We start from the raw sequence: 16,134 nt of genomic DNA, 5'->3' as shown, positions 1-16,134 counted from the left end.
AATACAAACCCAGCCCTGTGTGTTCAAACCAGCTTGTTGGGGAAGCGAATGTGGTTGATAAAGTAGAAAAGCAATGTGACTTATTGACCAAGGCAGCCACAGTTAGTTTCATTGTTCAGATACCTCTGAGATCTCATCTTCGTGGAAATATCCTATGGGTTGAAAAATTGCATGACCTTGAGGCATTTGCTAGCTTCGTTAATGCGCTGATGGCCTTAAGAGGGTGTGCCAGTAGCTGGAAGTCTTGAAAACATAGCTCATCATTGGAGCCATCACACAGAAACGCACATGTGCACATACTCTCGCATGCACACAAAGGTTTTATGCCTTAGATTTCTCTCTGAAGGAGCTGAAATCAAGTACTTTATGAGTGAGCCCTACTAAGGTCCTGTCAAATCCAGTGGAGACTGCAAAAGAAGAAGCAAAAGAGAAAAGCCTATCTTGTCTGTACCCATACCACCCAGAACACGCATGGTCTTAGGAGCTAAGCAGGGTTAAGGATGGCTAGCACTTGGATAGGAGACTGCCTGGGAATACCCGGTGCTGTAGACTTTAAGAAAGAAAAAAAAGAAAAAGAAAGCCTATCTCATGCAGCCTCCTACTTGCTCTTCCTTCCCTCCCCCAACATCTTTGTCTTCTAAGAGTTAGAGGAAGAAATACTTATTAAGAGATTACCCATGTCTCTTTGATTTTGAAATATAAAACAAACCGTTTCTAAACGTAGCTTTCTTAGAGTTCTTCTTATTTCATAACACATTAATAAGACCAGAATGGTTTTTATGTGTGATGCGTATGTGTCTATTATAGTTACATTATCCATGAATCTCTCTGCCCTACTCACAAGCAGCTTGTCTTTAGTCCCCTCACAGCCCTAACCCTAATGTAATCACAGCTGATTGTCTGCCTTCCCTCTGCATTGTTCCCTGTCCACACCATACACCCTGTATGGCCATGAGTTGTTTAAGGGAAGGGGCAGGACGGGTGACAACTTTGTCTCCAATTCCCAAGTGCCTGATGTGCTGCCTGTCTGCTTGTGTCTGGACTCTGAATTGTGTGTACTCTGGGCAAGCTGATAAGGTGCTTCTCTCCCAGCCTGATGTTCTTCAAAGGTTGCTTCCCCAGTTCCTTAGGGAGAGGTCGAGTGTGATACGTGGCAAAAACCAGGAAGCTGGACCCCCATGGCAGCTCTCAGCCTTCCTCGGTTGTCCTAAATAATTTTCCTTACTCCCAAGCTTACATCACTTAAGCAGGAAAAACCCTGGAGCAAACCACCTCCATCCAGCCTCGAGTGTCCCTAAACTGCCCCTTTGGAGTGGAAATATGGAAAATCTTATCCCACGACACACCCCAAGCTGAAAGGCTTCTTCTCGTGGTATATTTTGTTTTACACAATGCTTATCTTTGTCAACTTGGGCTGCTATAACAAAGTACCATAGACTGGGTGGTTTATAAATAACAGAAACTTGCCTCTCACAGCTCTGGAGGCTGGGAGGCCGGGAGGTGCCAGCATGGTTGGGTCCTGGCCCTTTCACTGCTTGCAGACTGTGAACTTCTCATTGTATCCTCAATGGCAGAAAGAAAGTGAACTAGCTCTCTGGCCTCTTCTTAGAAGGGCATTAATCTCATTTAAGAGGTCGTCAGACTCATAACCTAATTACCTCCCAAAGGCCCCACCTTTAATAACATCATATGAATTTGGGGGTAACACAGACATTCAGTCTGTAATAGTATAATGCTTTTTTCTCTTTATGAATTGTTCCCTAGTCTGACTGATCCACCTCTTAATCAGATCCTGTGCTCAATTAATAATCAGTAAATGAGAGCTAAATATGATCTGAATACAATCATAGCAAGTGCAGTTTGAGAGGACCAACCCAAGGAAACAGTCATTTTTCCCACTAAAGATTGTATTATTTACCCCCTACCTCCCTTATGAAGAAAACCTCAGCAGCTTGGAAATTCAATACATGTCACTATCGGGTTTTTTTTTTTTTTTTCCAGCATATTACAAGGGTACAAACGTTTACGGTGGATAACAGACTTAGACCTAAGGCATGAAACTATAAGAATTCTAGAAGAAAATGATGGAGAAACTCTTATATGTCACTATTTTTAACCTCTGAAAGAATAGACTGATTCTGACACACTTGACAAAACTTTGTGCTTAACTTCTAAAAGCAACTGTTTGATTTGGAATTTTGCACACTAGTATCTTGCCATGACAAACAAGCGTTAATATGTTTCTTAATTCTCTGAAACCTTCATGTTTTACATAGATATTAAAAGATCTTATAATTTATGATCCAATCATTTCCCGTTGTAAATGAGGCTTAGAGTATGTCTGTGACTTGCTCAAGGTCACATGGAGGTCAAGGCTGAGCTCAGGTCTGGGACCCAGCTCTTGCCTCCCAGCTCAGCACCTGTTCAGCCTAAGTGCATCAGCCCTTTCAAGCAAAGGACACTTTGTGGAGATGCATTTTATGTGCCTGAAATTATCTGTGCTGGCAATATTGATCACCTGAATAGAACCTTTATCAGCTACAACAGTGGAAGATGAAAACCTGACAGTGACAATAACTGACATTTGGTAACGGTTTTCTATACTCCAGACCCACTACTCCTGAGCACTTCATACTGTCGTATCTCCTTTAATCCTCATGACAATCCTACGAGATTGGTAATGTTGTCATGCCCACATTTCAGATGGGAAAATGAGGTACACAGAGGTCACCTGGCTGCTCTTATTCACCCAGAGGCAGTATAGGGTGGACCTGGAGGCAAAGTCAGGCTCTAACTGCCAGCCTTCTCCCCATTCTGAGCTCCTTTATTTCATCTGAGTGATTCCTGAATTCCCCCCCTTGCCAGCTTGTTTCAAATACTTTAAGTAATAATAAGTAACATTTTAAAAGCATGAAATATAAATCATTTTGCATCAACATTCAGAAAGAATGAATGACCTAGGCCCCAGATGGTTTAACTTGACACGTACCATTGATACTAATCTGAAGATAGAGAAATTATAAGACATAAAAAGAGATCACGGAGTGGGTTGTGTAGAGTGCAAGGGTGTTGCTCCTCTGGATAGATGACATGGCATTTAAATATTTCAAGATTAGTGAGATAACAAAACAGGCACCACTGTTTAAAGTACATTCATTATAGATAACTTTAAAGCTTGAATCAGAAGCAAATGAGGTGCTAATTCATTTTGTAGAACCCAAAGCATCAGAATAAAGGGATATTCAACTTGAATAATGCATATTAAATTTTTTCGAGTAAGGGACAAATGAAAATTGTAATGGTGTGTACATGTGGGACAGAGGAAAGAACTGGTGTACTAATCACTTTTTTCAGTGCTGTCACATGATCAGCAACAGTTGTATTCAGAAAAGTGAAAAAAACAATATGGCCAATATAAAATCAAAACCCGCCATGGTACTGTACTTCCATTGTTTCCATGCCAGTCCCCTCCTCCCCCCACCTCCTTGCAGGCAAGGCTGTGTGTTAGCCATTGCTCTGACCCTGTGTGTTTCATGGTGCCTGGCGATATTAAGTGCTCTCCTAAATATTTGCTTTTAAATCATGCTGATAAACTAGGAACATGCTTTTCCAAAGAGAAAGATAAAAACAAGCTCCTGGGCCAAACCTGAGCAGAAGTTTTCAAGATTTTCCACTAATGTTGCCCAATTCGGAACCTATACGTGGTAAAGGGGCCTTGCTGGGATTCAAGCTTAGGACTTTCTGCTTTGTTCCATTGCCAGGCCATTTTTCATCTACTTTGCTTCTAAATTCCTAGGCGGGGCACTGAAGCCTCTTGAGTCATGGCGCCTGCAGGCTCCTGCAGCCTCATCTCCACCAACACCCCCCATAGTACGTGCCCTCATAGCAAACCCAGGCATGGGCCAAGGACTTCCTTCCACCCTGCCCAGGGTGTCTCCTCCTGCAAACTGTACCCAGAATGAACGCCTCCGGGGGACTTTCTGCTGAAGAAACTCCAAGTCTTCTCAAAGATTGTGCATGAACATTCCCTTTTCCGTGGGACTCTGCCAGGCCCTCCTGCTCCTCTGCCAGCTCTGTGTCTCTACTCTGGGCCCTCACGTTGCTGTGGCCGGATCTAGGTCCAACCTGAAGCCTGGTGATTAGCACCTTCCATGTGTGTCTTCCTTGTTACAGGAGTGCTCCTCGAGGACAGGGACTGGATTATTTCAGCATCTCCAGGAACAATGTGCAACCCTAGAAACATCACATGTGCCTTGTAAAAGTTTGAGGGCTCACCTACTGGCAAAGCACTAACCTTAGGTATTAATCTTTGCAGACTTGCCCTCTGTTCTTTTTTATTTTTCCTTTCTTTCACTTCACTTGGGACTGACTTTTCACATAAATATCCACAGTTGCATCCTGAAAAATCTGAAGATCATACACCACTCTGGACCCTGGTCTCTGATCGTATCTGCCAGAGTTGGCAGCGGCTACTTCTTTAGACAGACCTTGTGTGGTTGTATGCCGTGGTCCCCCACTGGCCAGCAGGGATCACATGTGGGTGTCACCTGCCTGAATTCAGAGGCAGCTGTGTGCTGCTCCTAGAGATACTTAAAACAGTAGGAGAGGTCCCAGGCAAACTCCTTGTCCTTATTATGTTTTCTGAGGACTGTGTATTAGCTTGGACAGCTACAACCAAATACTATGGAATGGGTGATTTAAACAATAGATATTTATTTCTTGCAGTTCTAGAGGCTATAAGTCCAAGATCAAGGTGTCTGCAGATTTGGCTTCTGGCGAGGCCTCTTTGGCTGGGAGGGGGCTGCATTCTGACTTCGTCTTCACACTTCAGAGAGGAGAGAGAGAGCACACATGCACTCAAGTTCTGGTTTCTCTTCCTGTAATAGGATCACCAATCCTATCAAGTTAGGGTCCAACTCTTTCGACCTCATCTAAACCTAATTACCTCCCAAAGCCCCCAACTCCAAATACCATCACACTGGGGGTTAGGGCCTCGACATATGAATTTGGGGAGGACACATTCAGTCCATAACAGGCCAGCTCAAGAAATGAGACCAATTGTCTCTCTACCTTTGCCGGCCCAGAAAAAGAATTTACTTCGGTTTGCCCAAATTTGTTTTCAGCTTCGAACTCTTCTAATCTTCCCTGCCCCAACATGCAACATGGGGTCCAGTGGATGAGAACCAGGAGACCCTGCAGGTTTCTGACTCAGTTCAGCCCTCGCACGCTTGACCTTGGGATTCTCATTCTCTGCCTACCTCAGTTTCCCTTTCTGCAAAATGATAAAAACAAAACAATATGATGGCAGGCACATGGCCCTTTGCCTCTGATGCCTTGTGTCTCTTTCCTGGCCATTTCTGGGGAAACGCATGGGATTCGTGGGTGCTCGCCATCTGTAGGGTGATGGATGACTGTCTACCTCAGGCAGGGAGGCTCCTGCAGTGCTTGAGTCACCCCTGGAGCAGGGCTGAGCCACACACACCAGAGTGGGCTGAGGCAGCCCAGCTCCTGCCGCCTGTCTGCTGCGGCTCCCCTTTTCCACTCAGCTGCACTGAATAGTAAGAGAAGCCCGTCCGCCTCCTGTCACAGAGCCGTGTGCGCACTGCCTGAGCCAGTGCGTTTCTGCTTCTAATGAAGGATTTATTTAGGTCACTGCTGCCTTCTGTGCACAGCATCTCAGATTAAATGTGTCAAGAAGTAACTCCTCCTCCCCTGCCTACAGTGGGGCCTGGCTACTGCACACACCTGGCTGTTCATCATTCATTCAGGAGGCATTTACAGAGGACCTACTGCGTGCCGTTCCACACACAGCCAGATCATTTCTGTGTGTCACTGTCCTTTCTTTTCTTTGAGTCTCTGTCTGGTTGAGTCACTGCAGTACTTTGGATCATGAACAAATGAGTTTGACTAATTATCATCCCTGAGTCCCATTTATACCACACAGCAATTTTTTTCTTTTTCTTTTTTTTTTTTTTGTAGGGACAAAAATAGCTACCATGATTTGAGGGCTTGTCACAGGCTAGGCAATTTGACAATACCCTAAGCACTCCACAAGTACTGTGTTATTTAATCCCCACAATAAATATATAGCGTCAATGCATTTGATCCTCAGGCTCTGAGTTTCAGGGCTGTCTTGTAGATTTTAAGTTATACAGCTGACATTTGAGAACAGGTTTGTGGCTCTAAATTATCTGTTAATTCCAGCATCTCACCTCCATCTCTCTCCTCCCATAATACAACCTTCATGGCAGGCTAATCCTTCCCTATATTGTCTACCACAATTGTTTTCAGTCCTGAAATTAAAAACAAACAATCCCACAACTTTAGGAAACAAAAAAACAAAGGACATTGCCCACCCCTGCCCTAGGCCAGTGTGATCAGAATCTAAGTACCAGCATGCTGAGCTCTCCTGGTCCTTGCCATTCCTAGGACTGTAGGTGGGTAGGACAGCACCTTCATTAGGAATGCAGAATCTCAGGCTTCTCCTCAGACCTCCTGAATAAAAATCTGCATTTGTAACTAGACCTCCAGGTGATCCCTGTGCATAGACATGGTTGAAAAGTGCTATGTCTGGTGATTTTAATTTGCAGTTAGAAATCCTTGGAGGGAATTGTTAGTCACCTCCCATCTGAGTTTCTTATTGGGATCCTTGACCCTAATCTTGCCCCTAATCTGGAGAATAATATTGAGTGAGGGGACTTCAGACCCACAGGGTACCACGGGACAGGTTGCAGGTAACATTCTCACTTTATCATGGGGCACTCAGAGGCTCAGGAGTCACATGGGGATTGAAATTCCTGCTCCTGTTACCACACGATGCAGCCTTCCTTGGCTTGCCAAGGCATCTCCTTCCTTCAGTCCCAGAGAGTTGTGTTCATCATATGCTTAACCTTTTGTAAATATGGAACCTCTAAGCTTTGCCTGGGATTCAAGGGAGTACAGAAAAGAAGTCTGGAGGAAGGGATGTTCAAAGAGTCCTCCTCTTTTTTAAGGGCAAAATGGGGCTAATACACATTTCCCCGCCCCCCGCCCCCCCCCCCAGACAGTAATGTAGTCCCAGGAAACTTATTAACATTATCTGGACTCGTGTTTTTCTACCCTGAACTCTTTCCACTGCATCCCACCTCACACAACTGTTGCCATGAGTAAATCCAAGCAAAAGTGAATGTCAACATTTGTTGAAGAGTGTCAAGTGTAGGCAATTTCAAAAAAATAAATATTTATGCAGGTCTTAAAATATCACTGTCCTTTCACAGATTGACAGGCATAAACTAAATCTATTTCTGATCTCTTGGTTTCCAAGATGCCCTGGCAAGGATGGACATTCGACACCGCTGCAAGGTGTTCCTGAGTAGTTGTGCAAAGACAAACGTAAAGACATTTTGGATCTTAATGATGAATAAATATCTTACACGTTTGATTGCCCAGAAGTTTGGCTGGATTAAAAAAGAAAGTGACACGTTTGTTGTTCAGATTGCCTTTCTAAGGTTTCAGAACATGCCAGAAAGTTAAATTACTCAGCACGAGGGGATGCTTGGAAAGAAGCAGATCTTATGCAACAGTGTAATAGATCTCATGCTTTATGCTATCTTATCTTGCTTTTGAGTAAGTTCCCCTTCTTCCTGAAAAACACTCTCCACTGCCCAAGAGGAAGCATTCAAAAGGTTTAGGTGGAGGGAAAAACAGCAGAAGCTTTGGGGATGGCCCTTGGAATTTTAGTTTTAATACTTCCTGGTTCTTTGACCTTGAGAAGGTCATTTAACATTAATAGCATGTTTCCATACCTTTTGCGGGGAGAAAGGCAGGCCATTAGCATTTGTTAAATGCCTACTGTAGGCCAGACACCCTGCTAAGTATTTGGCAAGGGTAATCTTATTTAATCAGGATGATGCCCTTATGTAGTAGATTTAAGCTCATTTTTACAGAGTAGCACATTGAGCCCCAGAGAAGTAAGAAACTTACCTGAGGTCAGTTGCCTGTAAGAATTCTAGGCTGGATCTCTCTGACTGCAAAACCTTCTTTGCTGATCCACTACGCTTCACCATCTTTTCATTGCTTAAAAAATACAAAATGAGCACAACCAGCTCTCAATATTGTCACAGGTATTAGAAGAGATAATATACGCAAGTCCTACCGCCTGGCCCACAATGGGTGTTCAGCAAGAAATCTCTTTCTTTCCAACCTCTCATTAAATACATTAAACTGCTTGTGGTTGAGCATTTTGATCATCCCTGTTACCCTAGAGGAGATTCTTGCCTGTGACATTTGTGTCACCGTCTCTTGTTGAGGCGTTGTGCAAGTGTCCTGCAGACAGAGGGATGGCAGTTATCACTGTTTCTCATGTATAAAATCTACTTTTTTATGAAATATTCTAGATATTTCATTTCATCCATGAATGCATTCTAGTAGTGGGACCAAGAGAATATATTATAGTTAATTACATTTGAAATCTAGGTCATGATGTGAATTATGTAATAAGGAGACGTAAGGAGAAAATTAAAATATTTTTGAAGGGTTATTCCATACCTTCCCCTCCTTTTTTAATTAAAATATTTCCTAGACTTTCAGGTGATCTTTTCTAATCACCATTAGACATGTTGAGTCCCCTTTCAACATCTGGTTTCTGCTTGACTCTCCAGGGAGAGAAGATTCACCACCTGAAAGCTTCTCTTTCTACTGAGTTAAAATCCTCTCCCAGCAACTTCCAGCCATTTGCCCCACTGTGTGCTGCATTGAACAAGTTCATTCAGCAAACTATGCCTCTAGCACCTACTATGTGCCAGAAATCATGCCAGGTCCTGGGGTGTGCAACAGAGAAAGGCAAAACACTAACAAATAGACTCTGAAATATACATTGTTGGGTGGAGAGACAGACAGTAAACAAGCAAATATCATTTTATTAGTATATGAGGAATATGAAAGGGGATGATGTGAAAGAAAGTGATGAAAAGAGTGAGGGTGGGCTCATGTTACAGGGAAGGCTAGCATTTGAAATAAAATCAGAATGACAAGGAAGGGCCAGGCTCAGACCACGTGGGGCACAGCATCCTGGAAAGAGGGAGTAGCAAAGTCAGGGCCCAATGCTGGGATGAGTTTGGTGGGTTCAAAGGGACAGAAAGGTGAGTGAGGCTGCAGCTTGGCTGAAGGAGCAAACTGAGGCAGGAGAGTCCATGTCTAAGGGCCTCCCCAGCCTGGAAAGAAGTTTAGCTTTAATTTCAAGTGGAAAGGAAGCCTCCATCTGGAGAATGCTGTGGACTCCATTGGGTTTCCCATGCCAGGCGTGTGGTTAATGTCCTCACAGCAAGGCTCATGGAAGCCTAGTGTTGCTGATGGGAAGGACTCTAGTGAATTCTTAAAACGCAGGGCTTGGTGTATCACTGCACCACCCAGAAAACAGCCTCCCTAATAAAGGGAGATAAACAGGGAGGCGGCTGTATCTCCCATTGGGACCTATTGACCCATCTACAAAAGGAAGGAAAGGATTTATCTTGCCCATCCTAGCCAGTCTGGGCCTTAAAAAAAAATTTTGTCCCCCATCAAAGAATTGGTACCAGGCATGAATGTTCAACAGGACCAAAGAATCAAACAAAGGGGGCCAGGAACTTACTTGCATACTAACTCCAGACATTGCCAAGGAGTGAAAGGGACAGTAAGGTCCCTAGCTTTGTGTGTTCAGACTGAGTTTGAATCATTTCTCATCATTGCTCTGCCTTAAACTTACTAGACAAACCACTTCACTTCTCTGAGCCTCACTTTTTTTATGATAATCCGAGTTCTCTCAAGGACTTCCAGTGAGGCTTGAAGGGAGCCCTGTGTGCAAGCATGTCAGCCTGGTGCCTGCTCAGCAAGTGCCACAGATGGAAGCTCCGATCATTGCTTTTGCCAAGTGATGTGGCCTCAGGTCCAGGTGCTGTTGAGCATTCTCTGCCCATGCACATGCCATCTAAATACTCCAAACTTTCAAAAGCTTTCATTTGTTTGATTTTATCTGGCTCATTTCTTGAGAGAGAATAATGAATTTGTCTTTGTGATGCCTGCAAATTCAAACTTGCCTCCCTGGTCCTTTTCCTGTTCAGTAAGCTCCTAATCTGTGAATAGATAGGAAATCATGCTATTAAGAAAGTGAGAGCTTCCCACACTTTAAAGAGGTTTCGGATTAAGATTTGCAACTGTCCTCGGTTCTCTGTCTCTGTACTGTCCAGCTCAGCTGCCACTGGCCACATGTGGCCTTGAGCTATACTGTAAGGCTAGATGCATACACACTGGATTTTGAAGACTTCGTACAAAAAAATGCAAACTATCTCATTAATTTTGTATAGTGATTATATGTTGGAGTGATTATATGTTGGAGTGATATGTTGGGTTACGTAAAGTATGTTATTTTCTGAATGTGGCTCCTGGAACATTTTAAACATTTTAACGCGAATATGTGGCTCACATATTTCTATTGCACAGTATACACATTATCTCATTTCAGTCTCATAGTAACAATTTGAGACAGGTAGAATTAGGACTGTTTTACAGATGAAGACACTGATGCTGGGAAAGTTTAAGTCACTTTGACTAAGGTCAAAACTAGAGATAGGAATTCTGACTCCAAAGCCTGTATAGTTCCTTTTGACCATTGTACTGAAGATAACAAATGAATGAGTATGACCCTGTGCTGTACATAACCTGTGTGTCAGCTGACTCTAGAGTTGGCTGGCAGAGAGTTGTCACTGCTAGGTAGATTTTGTTGGATGTCTCTTCTTTGGAATCCTAAAAACATTGTCATTATTTTGTGTTATAACCTCTTACTCGGGAGACAGAAATAATAGCAGCTAAACTACAGATCTGGAATTGAGGACCCAAGAGTTATAGGTGCAGATTTTCTATGTGACTTTGGGCAAGTTATCTTGGGGTATGGAGGTGAAGACTAAATGATTCTCTTCTGCTCTGATGTTTATAATTCCATAGTCAAGATCAGGATGGCTTATAGATTCACCTGAGCTTGGGGATCTTTTCTTTTCTGAGAGTGTTACCAAAAGGCCCAGAAATTCTGTCTGTGCCACTGGGAAGTCTAAATTTTCAAACCATACAAGAGGAAGTTGATCTTACTTTTAAAGGGGTAGGAAAAAAAAAGGGAGTTGGCTCCCATTGCCTACTGTGTATGTGTAATATATGTTACATATATTTAGATATGCAGATATGTATGTAACATATACACAAATACATATATGCATATACACATGTTTATACATATACACACATAGTCTTATATACAAACATGCTATATGTATGGGCTATATATATTTATGCTATAGATAGTATGTGTGTATATATATGCCATATGTGTATGTAAGACTTCAGCTAATTTTTTTCCATATACCTCAAATATTTTTGGAATGAAAAAGGTCTAGACATAAGTAAATACATTTTTAGAAAGTATTAAAGTACAGACAAGGAGCTTTTAAACTATAATACTAACTGCCCAGGTTTTTCTTTTTCTTTTTCTTTTTTTCATGAAGAGCAAACTATATTTAGTTTCTTCCCTTCTGTCTATTGGTAATTCCCCGGTAGGAAAAAAATCTCACATGTGCACTGTGCTAACCAGGGCACCTCATGTTAGAGTGGAAAGACCATGAACAGTTAGACAATATCAATTTCACATCTGGCTTCTGGCTCTATCACTTCAGTATTGAGAGACGTGCATCGGTTGTTGTGCATGAGTCTGAATACAGAACTGCACACTGGTGACAGTAGTGCCCACCACAGAGTCTCTTGCTGGCTCACCCACCCCCTGCCACACATGCACACATACTCACACCCCAGACATGTAAAAGGCAAGCACAATTGGTCCATTTGGTCAACCCACTTAGGCAATTGAGAAGGAAATGAAATTCGACTGAAACGTAATGAAACTTTCAGTTGACTAAAGCAAATGTCCCATTAAATTGAGCTCATCCAATCAGAAGAACCAACCTGAAACCACATCTTGCTTGGCCATCCCTGCCTAAACATTTGTTTTTTTCCTAAAGGCTTTCATCGCAATTTCTCAAGCCCTTCTCCAGTGTATTGTGGTTCTCTAAAAGCTTCCGTTTGTTTAATTGCTTGATCTTTAATATATGTTTTTCAAAGCAGATTACATAATCTCAGAGGTAGATCAACTGGTTGGTCATAAAACTGAAAGTTTTGGACTTTATCCATTTATTCATTCTGGACAAGTTTTAAAGTAATGAAATAAACTTTAAAACTGTGATAAAGAAGGTGATGAATCCTCTTGATCGAGATATTTTTACTAGCTTTGTAAATCCCACAGTTTCCAGGCCAGGCCTATCTCTAACCTTTTGTTTAATGTGTTGAAACTTGGCTGACTTAAATGAGAACTTTCAATCTACTCTTTTAGGGAGATCGTCAAACTCAGATTGTTGTCTATCAGCTTCTTAAAAACATGAACCCTTGACTCACCCATCTTTTGGAAACTGGCAGCATCTAGGCAGGCAGTTGTGTCCCTGAGGGATTTTCTTGCCTAAGTGTGATAAACCTCAGATAGGTAAAGAGGAGAAGTTTGGTAGAAGGGAAGTGGTTTGTGGGAAGAGGTCTTGCATTTAGAATTTTGAATTTGAGCTGTGAATTTTGAAATAGACCACGTTTATGTCCTTAGGCAAGACTGTCATGTGGAAAATGGTGGTGATACCCTTCCTGCTTCCCTGCCTTGTGCTGTAGGGTTGTGGTGACAATCAACTGGAGCCGAATGTGAGACCACTTTGTAAATAGTGAAGCTTTGTACACATGAGGGCTTTTTGTTCTTTCTAGTAACTTCACCTGTTTATTCCTCTAGGCCCACTTCAAACATTTCTTCTACTATAAAGCCATCTCCAATTGTTTCAGGCAAAATGAACGAACATGTGTCCTCATAGAATCTAAATTACAGTCATAATATATATCACCTTGATGCCGGTAGTCAGGTTGCATCAATGAACCTTTCCGAAATTCATGTTGCAATACAAACTACACCAAAAATCAGTGGCTTAAAACCACAGTTGGTGCATTCTCAACTCCTGAGCTGGGATGGCCATGCTGCATGCAGTGGACTCGTGGGCGGCTCTGCTGTACGTGGCTCTCATCCTCCCCCTGGGACCATAAGCTGGCCAGGGTGCATTCTTCTCCTGGCCATGCAAGAGTAAAAGAGAGCTGGTGGAAACACACAAGGCTTCTGTCCATTATCTGTCTGTGCACATGCCATTGGCCAAGCCCAAACCAAATTGTTAGGAAGCACACTCCCCCACAGTGAGGCCATGGTGATGGTTGGCTGCAGGGTAATGCATCAAGACTAAATATTCAATCTTCCATACAGATTCACCTGCTCTATTAGACTAGGAATCCCTGGCAGGGTAGTAGGGCACGGAAACAAGCCAGTTTCTGTGTCACTTGCCCCTCTGCCAGGGGCTGGCAAGTAGTAGATATTTCATTGATGTTTGCTGAGGTATAAAGGACCTTCCCAATCATTTCCTTTTATAGCAGGGGTTGGCAAACTATGACCCGTCAGCCAGACCTGGCCCTATTTTTGTGTGGCCAAAGAGCTAAACATATAAATGATTGCAAAAATAAGTACATAAATAAATAAATAGAATGAAGAACGGTATTTAATGACATGACAACTGCATGAAATTCAAATCTTAGTTTCTACAAATAAAGTTTTCTTGGAACACAAGCACGGCCATTCCTCTGTGTGTTCTCCATAGCTGCGTTAGATCTATATCAGCATAGAGTGGAGTTGCCATAGAGACAGTTATGTCCTCAAAAGCCTAAAAATTACCTTCTGGCCCTTTGTAGGAAATGTTGGCCACCTGGTGCTTTATTGGATGAAGAAACTGAGCATTCGGGGAGCTGGGGGGGCGGGCAGGGAAGGGAGTGTAGCGCCTACTACAGAGTGGCTACAGAGTGGTCAGTTGGATTGATTACCCCTGCATTTATTTTGGCTTAATATGTCCCCCCTTTGTTCCCTAGTAACTGGAGGCCTGCGGCACCCATGTGCCACTGATCGGGAGACATTCCCCGCTGCAGCGCTTCATGACCCAGCGGCGCGCGGCCCAGTGAAGCCACGGTGGTGTCCGGCATGGCCGCGCTGCTCCTGGGCGCGGTGCTACTGGTGGCCCAGCCCCAGCTAGTGCCTTCCCGCCCCGCCGCCCCGGGGGTCGAGCCGGGTCAGCAGGAGCTTCTGCGGAAAGCGGGGACCCTCCAGGATGACGTCCGAGATGGCGCGGCTCCCAACGGCTCTGCCCAGCAGCTGCCGCAGACCATCATCATCGGCGTGCGCAAAGGTGGCACGCGCGCGCTGCTGGAGATGCTCAGCCTGCACCCCGACGTGGCGGCCGCCGAGAACGAGGTCCACTTCTTCGACTGGGAGGAGCACTACAGCCAGGGCCTGGGCTGGTACCTCAGCCAGATGCCCTTCTCGTCCCCGCGCCAGCTGACGGTGGAAAAGACCCCCGCTTACTTCACGTCGCCCAAAGTGCCTGAGAGAGTCCACAGCATGAACCCGGCCATCCGGCTGCTGCTTATCCTGCGCGACCCGTCGGAGCGCGTGCTGTCCGACTACACCCAAGTGTTCTACAACCACGTGCAGAAGCGCAAGCCCTACCCGTCCATCGAGGAGTTCCTGGTGCGAGACGGCCGGCTCAACGTGGACTACAAGGCCCTCAACCGCAGCCTGTACCACGTGCACATGCAGAACTGGCTGCGCTTCTTCCCGCTGCGCCGCATCCACATCGTCGACGGCGACCGCCTCATCAGGGACCCCTTCCCCGAGATCCAAAAGGTCGAGAGGTTCCTGAAGCTGTCGCCGCAGATCAATGCCTCGAACTTCTACTTTAACAAAACCAAGGGCTTTTACTGCCTGCGGGACAGTGGCCGGGACCGCTGCTTACACGAGTCCAAAGGCCGGGCGCACCCCCAAGTCGATCCCAAACTGCTCAACAAACTGCACGAATATTTTCACGAGCCAAATAAGAAATTCTTCGAGCTTGTCGGCAGAACATTTGACTGGCACTGATTTACAATAAACTAGGCTCGGAAACTTTCCTGTTGTAAGTTCTGGTGTACATCTAGCGGGGGGGAGAAAGGATTTTAAAAAGGCAACTTAAGCTATAATTTATTTGTAAAATCCATAAATTACTTCTGTACAGTATTAGATTCACAATTGCCATATATACTAGTTATATTTTTCTACTTGTTAAATGGAGGGCATTTTGTATTGTTTTTCATGGTTGTTAACATTGTGTAATATGTCTCTATATGAAGGAACTAAAATATTTCACTGCAACAAAAAAAAAAAAAGATTTTTCTGGAGACAGTATCTTTTTTTGAATATAATTAACTTGCCCCCAACTCAAAACAGCTCTCTGTGTTGTACTCTTTTCAAAACCTAGATTCTTTCCTTACTCAAAGAAAAAAAAAGTGTTTTTCATGTCTATTATGTTCCTCTCTGTCCCTTTTCCTTTCTGCATTGCTCTTTTTAATTTTTAATATCTCACTGTGTTCATCAGATTTATTCTTTGCTTGCATTGTAAGATTTATCTTCACTGAGCTTCTTGGTGGTGGCAATTTTACCCATTCCCAACTTCAGCAGGTACTTGAATGTGGATTTTAACCCCATATAAACTCAAAGTGAACAAGGCAATATTAAGGATGCAGAAGTAGTTAACAACTGGCTAGAGGCCCCCTGTGGTCCATCTTTGCCTCAGAGAATATTTGCGTACACTTCCGATTTTAGCAAGGGGCAAACCCTGCAGTAAAGGGGATTAAACTCTTGGCCTTCAGAATTATTTTAGAGCTGGGTACTTTATCCCAGGTGGCAATTGGCTTCCAGAATGCTGCTTAGAATAGAAAACATAAATTGCAAAATCCGTGTGTGTCTTCATCCTGTAGAGTCTGTGAAAAGCTGACTTAAGGGCTGGCCTTTCACTTAGTCTGGGAGTCTGTTTATCTATTTCCTGAAAGATCAATATGCATTTATAGACATATATACCATATGCATTGAGATATAAATATGTGTATCTTACAAAATCAACTCTAATTTTGGAGCCCTGAATGTGAAAGAAAACGTAAACCCTCCAAGACTTGAAGTTAAAAAGAGTTAAGGGTAGCACATAT

At 43.6% G+C, this 16,134-nt stretch overlaps 1 protein-coding gene across 1 annotated transcript in view; it reads left to right on the top strand.

Moving 5' to 3' along the window:
- Nucleotides 1–15,060, top strand: part of HS3ST1 (heparan sulfate-glucosamine 3-sulfotransferase 1) — a 30,190-nt gene extending 15,130 nt beyond the window's left edge. The window contains exon 2 of the mRNA XM_012737589.3: nt 13,990–15,060. Coding sequence (XP_012593043.1) covers nt 14,099–15,034 — 936 coding nt within the window. The 5' untranslated portion in view covers nt 13,990–14,098 and the 3' untranslated portion in view covers nt 15,035–15,060. The remainder of the gene's footprint in view (nt 1–13,989) is intronic.
- Nucleotides 15,061–16,134: the final 1,074 nt, after the last annotated feature.

The sequence above is a fragment of the Microcebus murinus genome, chromosome 3, assembly GCF_040939455.1.
Source record: "Microcebus murinus isolate Inina chromosome 3, M.murinus_Inina_mat1.0, whole genome shotgun sequence".
Classification (NCBI taxonomy): Eukaryota; Metazoa; Chordata; class Mammalia; order Primates; family Cheirogaleidae; genus Microcebus; species Microcebus murinus.
This window is presented reverse-complemented; position numbering and strand designations above follow the sequence as displayed.